General features: G+C 49.3%; 1 protein-coding gene across 4 annotated transcripts in view; it reads right to left on the bottom strand.

Annotated features, from left to right (window-relative positions):
* NPC1 (NPC intracellular cholesterol transporter 1) overlaps window positions 1–6,238 on the bottom strand; it is a 47,615-nt gene that overhangs the window by 1,224 nt on the left and 40,153 nt on the right. For 3 of the 4 annotated variants that reach the window (XM_004273753.3, XM_033435325.2, XM_033435324.2), the window contains 5 exons: window positions 5,557–5,686; window positions 3,360–3,560; window positions 2,243–2,474; window positions 1,155–1,268; window positions 186–348 (listed from right to left, as the gene is read on the bottom strand). In XM_004273753.3, coding sequence (XP_004273801.1) covers window positions 186–348; window positions 1,155–1,268; window positions 2,243–2,474; window positions 3,360–3,560; window positions 5,557–5,686 — 840 coding nt within the window. Of the gene's footprint in view, window positions 1–185; window positions 349–1,154; window positions 1,269–2,242; window positions 2,547–3,359; window positions 3,561–5,556; window positions 5,687–6,238 lie in introns of those variants that run through there. The other variant, XM_049698120.1, reaches the window with a different exon arrangement.

The raw sequence follows: 6,238 nt of genomic DNA, 5'->3' as shown, positions 1-6,238 counted from the left end.
GTATGGACGAACAGGAAGCCCCAGGATTGGAGTTCTTCTCTTAGAAGTTTTTTTACTCAGTGTTATTTATCAAATGACCATCAGTACAAGTACATTCAAATACTTCAAAAGAATGTTTCAAGGTATCCTTTTCCTTTAGTATCATGCTTCCTCCATCCCACTAGGTTAAAAATAAAAACTCTTACCTATGTAACTGAGCAAGACAGGGAGGAATATTAATCCATGAGTGGCTCCCAGTAAGACCATAGCGAAATACATCCTGAAGTAAAATCTCTTGAAAATTTGAGATTTGGCGAAGGCCAAAACCGTAATGCCTCCAAATTTCGTTAGTGTGATTCCGCTGAATACCTAAGAGAAGAGAGATGCGGTTAGAAGCAACTTTTATCACCTACCGTAACTGAACACTTCCTCATAGAGGGATTTCTTAAAAGCCAAGGTCCAAAGTAATGGGGGACCGAACCCCAGCTTTCAGATTTACTGTTAAGTAGCATTAGACTCTGCCTAAATTGTTTTATTTGCTACTTATGAATCTGAGGGGAAAAAAAGGTGTAATAAGGGTAAAAGCTGTGTATTCTGCACAGACCCCATGGCAGCCCTGAAGTCTATCAGTGCCATTTTTCCAACAGCATTATTTTTCAATTAAGGTATGTACTATTTTTTTAGGCAATGCTACTTATTACACACTTTTTGTTGTTACTCTGTAACAGTGTTGTCTGGTGGTAAAGTAACTGGCTCATAGTTCAGTCCTGTATCCTGGTTTAGCCTGAGAAGATTCTCCAAATGTGAACCACAAACTGCACACTGGGCTCCAAGCATGGCAGCTCCCCTGCCAGGACACATGGCTGGCCTGGGTTTTAAACGGCTCTCAAATCAAACTTCTCTGTTTTACTGCTTCAGCCATACTGTCGTCTGCAAAGGAGTCTCCAGCACTAACAGTTCTAAAGAATTTCAGGGTGGAGCTCTATGCAAGATACAGCTATTTCATGAATTGCCTGAAAACCTATAATCCTTAGGAGCTGCTGCTAAGTAAAAGATACAAATTCTGCTTTCCCTACTGAATCTTAAAGTTCCTTCTCCTGAGAAACACTCAGTCACCAAGCTGGGTACTTCGCGGTGAGGTATCTGCCCGAGTCATCTGCTCGGGCTGTACTTACAGAGCTGCCCATGCGGGAGAGCGCCTCTTCTGCCCGTTCCACGCGGCTTCCCTTCGTGCTCACCGTGAACGCTCTCGTGATATGGCTGCAGAACTCCACGGAGATGCCACAGCTCTGAAATAAAGTGCTTCCTTTACAACTGCCCTTCTCCAGTTAAAAACAGTAAAAGCAACCACCCCTTTTCCTGGGATCTGTGGTTATCAGGGCACCTGGGAGGTAAAGAAGCCCGGAGCACCGCCTCTAACTTACAAGACAAAGCTCCCATCACACCAACTTAAACTGTCCCAGGAAGCGTGTGGAACCCTCCAGGCACAGTTTCCTCCAGCAGATCTGCCTCTATTACGGAGAAACAGCTGAAACCTCTCAAGTTCCCCCCAACCCCCAGCCAGCCAGCACACTGTCATTTCTTTAGCTGGGCCTCACTACCACTCCCCCTGAAGCCACGTTCAGTTCGTATCTGAAGAGCAGATGCACTGTGTCTGTTTTCTGTTAATACTTTCTCAAATGTGCACATATTCAAGACTATTAAAAAGCACCTGGCAACCACATGGAAGGCAAAAGGCCTTGGTCAGAAAATTCCACTGAGAAGGGGCAGTTTTTCTAACTGAAAACTGAACATCATGCTGTCATCAGGCTACATACTTTGGCAAAGCACCCTTCAGAATAATAAATTTTTTTTTTTTGCGGTACGCGGGCCTCTCACTGTTGTGGCCTCTCCCGTTGCGGAGCACAGGCTCCGGACGCGCAGGCTCAGCGGCCATGGCTCACGGGCCCAGCCGCTCCGCGGCATGTGGGATCTTCCCGGACCGGGGCACAAACCCGTGTCCCCTGCATCGGCAGGCAGACTCTCAACCACTGCGCCACCAGGGAAGCCCCAGAATAATAATTTAAAGGCAGAATGCCTAAGCCAGACCATGACCTCACATTTCCATTGCTATACGTACCACCCACGTCCAACTCCACCTGCCACTGACCCCACCTGACCATGTGCGCCAAGAGCAGGAGCTGGCCTTGATCTCTCACCCCAAGAAACAATGTACAGCAGTGACATAAGGAGTGAGGGACAAACTGAGTGGACCAGGACTCACCATAACCAAGTTGACCAAAGAAACCGCATTCAAACTGATGCCCCAGAGCCACATGACGCCGAACATGTTGACCAAGATCATAGCAATGGTGACGCACATGATCACTGCCGACCACAGCTCACAGCCCAGGAGAACCACGGTCACCACGAAGATGGCACCCAGGGACACACCGAGGTTAAAGAGAGTGTCGTCAATCATGGTCAGGTACTGTTCGTAGAAGACATAGAACACACTGGAGAGGGGGAGAACGTTCTGTTACAGCTTGTTTTTGCTTCCGGAATCTTTACTCCTCATCCTGCCACAACTGCAAAACAGAAACTACCTTGAGAGACATCCTCACACAAAACCTCCCTGTTTGTGCAAGACTCACCTCCAGCAGTTAAGCTGGACCTCTGGCCACTGACACCCAAAGAAGGGCCTCCGAGATACGTATTTTATATAAGGTTTTTGTTCATGTGCCCAACTTTATAGGCATTTATTGACAAAGAATATTCCGTGGTATTTTGGGAAAACAAGCCCTGGTCTATCCTGAGGGCTAACCCCAGCCAAACGGGGTCTATGCAGGGCCTGAGAAGAAAATGCTTTTTCAGCAAAGTTAACCAGCTCCTCTAAGGAGTCAGGACACCCACTCCAAGAACTCCTTTCACAGGAAAACAGGCTGTCCTGCCAGGAACAGGTCCAGACTCCCTTCAGTGAGATTACAGGGGTTGGGGGGAAAATCACTTGTTTCTCCTACTTTTCTATATTTTCTAAATTCAGTATTTCATAAAATATTTTCTTTATGAGGAAAAAAAAGGAAAACAATAAATGAAAAAAGAGAAACCTCCATAAAGTCACTGTCCCCAGCGATCAGTTGCCGGGCCCGCTCTGTGAAGCTGCTCCCCAGGTGCCGCGACCCGTGCCCCCCGCCTGTTTTGCAGGGTGTGAGCTCCAGCCCCGAGACCTCAGTAGGTGCTTCAGATTCTGGCCCAGGTGCCGTTTCCTGAGACAGGCTACACCTGTGCTCAGGATGGAGCCAGGTTCAGAAGGAAAACCGAGTGTCGGCCCCCCCAGCAAGGGAACCCCAGGGTGTGGGCATTTCCCCAGGACACCCTCATTTACAAAATCCACACGTTACCTGTATGGGAACACACGGTGATCACTTCCTTCCAGGCCCATGGTTCTGGTGATGTTGCTGGCGATGAGGCGGGCCTTTTCCATGGCGTCGATGAAGTCAGCGGAGGTCTTGAGCACCGTGTGGTAGGTCATGAAGTACGTGGCTCCGACGCCCGTGCCGTTGCCGAGGATGTTAACTGCCGCGCTGTAAGCGGCGTGTCCCCTGGGAGAAGACAGTGGTATCAAAGGCAACACCTCATGCCGTACCTGCAGAATCTGAGCATCAAGGCTGAGTGGTGTCACCTGACCCTGGACTCAGGGATCAGACCAGCTGTCAATTTCAGGGACAGGGAAGCCCCTGAAAAGGCGCGATGAAGGTTTAGCTCATTCCTTCCCACACTGGCTTTTCTTTGCTGCTTTGGTTTCTTTGATGCGTAGCCGCTACTGTTTCTGTAGCTGGTTCTGCTCACAGCCCAGTGTGTTCTTCTACAGGGTTTGCTCAGCAGTGCTGTGTAACAGGAGGCGCAAACGGACAAGGGCCCTGAAGTCAGACCGCCATGAGGTCGACCTCGGCCCTGGAACCCTGAGCAGAATTACTAAATTTGGGCTGCAGTATCATCTGCAAAGGGTGTACCACCACCTACTCATGGGGCTGTGTGGTGAGTCAGTGAAATAGTGTCAGTGAGGTGCCTGGCACAATCCTGGCACACAGGAGGCTCCCTGTCTGTTGCCCTCCTACGAGTTGAATTCATTCTGACTTCTTTTATGTAGCCGAGCATTCAGTCTGCCAGGAGACCAAGCTACGGGGTTCATTTCTTCTTTATTTTTAGGGACAGGCCTCCCATGGTACCTAGTCTAGGTCTCAAAACACAGACGTGAGATGTATGACTGACGGGACTCTGGTCACATTATGTATTCTTACGAAGAACAGGGATGTCCAGCGTTTACCTAATGTACACCTGGACACTCACCTTCCTACCAAAACATCCAAATCCGCCCAACTCCAGACTTCAGTCATCTTTGCTATTTCTGGGCCAGAGATCCTGTTCCCACAGTAGCTGGCTGCCTGGCTAGATGGGGGAGTCAGACAGCCCATAACCTCATGTACAGACAGGCTGGCAAGAAGCACAGTGGGGCTAAAAGAATCTAAACCTTTGGAGCTTCCCTGGTGGCGCAGTGGTTAAGAATCCACCTGCCAATGTGGGGGACACGGGTTCGAGCCCTGGTCTGGGAAGATCCCACATACCGCAGAGCAACTAAGCCCGTGGGTCACAACTACTGAAGCCCGCATGCCTGCAGCCCATGCACCGCAACAAGAGAAGCCACCGCAATGAGAGGCCCAAGCAGCACAGCGAAGAGCAGCCCCCGCTCGCCACAACTAGAGAAAGCCTGCGCCCAGCAACAAAGACCCACTGCAGCCAAAAATAAATAAATAAAATTAAAAAAAAAAGAATCTAAACCTTCATCCCGGGTGATGTCACCAGAGCAGAGCTGCAGTGCCCCATATGCTCCAGACACAACTGGACCAACCCTTTCACATCCTGAATCGCCTGCATCCCTCCCCACAATCTGCCCTGCCGGTGGTCTGCACAGGACTGTGTCCTTCATGCCGCCAGGAGGGGAGTGTGAGACAGAATGCTCAAGCCAGGATGGAATCGGGTCAGAATGAGGAGGAGTTTTCTTTCTTTTTTTTTTTGTTTAACATCTTTACTGGAGTATAATTGCTTTACAATGTTGTGTTAGTTTCTGCTGTATAACAAAGTGAATCAGCTATACGTATACATATATCCCCATATCTCTTGCATCTCCCTCCCACCCTCCCTATCCCACCCCTCTAGTGGGACACAAAGCACTGAGCTGATCTCCCTGTGCTATGTGGCTGCTTCCCACTAGCTATCTATTTTACGTTTGGTAGTGTATATATGTCCATGCCACTCTCTCACTTCATCCCAGCTTACCCTTCCCTCTCCCCGGGTCCTCAAGTCCATTCTCTACATCTGTGTCTTTATTCCTATCCTGCCCCTAAGTTCTCCAGAACCATCTTCTCTTAAGATGAGGAGTTTTCTTTAAAGGCGTTTTGGTTTCTCTGCGGGACAGGGTGGAGAGTGGCAGAGAAGAGGACCTTCCCACCCACCATTCCCACCCCAGCCCTCCCCAGCTTCCCAGTGCAAATTAAAGGGGAAGCGGCCACACAGCTGAATGGGTTCCGTGTCACTTACCCTTTGCCACACTTGGGGTTCGGGTTATCGGAGAGGAACATGGGCAGGAACCTCATGAAGTCTGCACCCTGAGGCCTCTGCTTGCCCTCTGGAGTCAGAGGCCGGCAGTGGACGCAGGCAGGGTCAACCACTGTGCAAACAGGTTGGGGGAGCCACGGTGAGAAGGATGGGTCTCCATATTAAAACATTTAAAAATAATGATGAAGAAGTGACGGGAATTCTTTTCCTGAATCCTTCTGTTTATCCCAAAGCTTCAAACACATGGTTTTCACAGTCAAACTTGAGGTCCCATCTTCATCTAACACAGGCTGTACAAATTTTCTTCCCTGAAGCAGGTTTCCTGCTTTAAGGACAACCTCAGTATGTTATTATCAGAGCCCAGGACGTCCATGTTTTTATCAAGAAAATCCTAGGACAGACTCAACACTTTTACAAAACCATATGGCAATAGTGATAAACAAAGAAAAGCACTCCCATGAGAAGCTACGGCCAGATACCAATCAAGAGAGACCAACAGCATTGTCGGGAAAAGATGACAAACCTGAAAACCAGGGTCCCCTGACCTGGGCCTTGTTCAGCCTGCAGCCCCATCGGGGGCTGGAAAGGGGACAACAAGGTATCCCCAGAGTGCACAATGGAGGAAGGGGATGATGCCAAGGGGAATGAGATGCAGCAATGGCAG

The sequence above is a fragment of the Orcinus orca genome, chromosome 15, assembly GCF_937001465.1.
Source record: "Orcinus orca chromosome 15, mOrcOrc1.1, whole genome shotgun sequence".
Classification (NCBI taxonomy): Eukaryota; Metazoa; Chordata; class Mammalia; order Artiodactyla; family Delphinidae; genus Orcinus; species Orcinus orca.
Note: the sequence above shows the minus strand (reverse complement) of the source record. Positions and strands in the feature narration are given on the sequence as shown.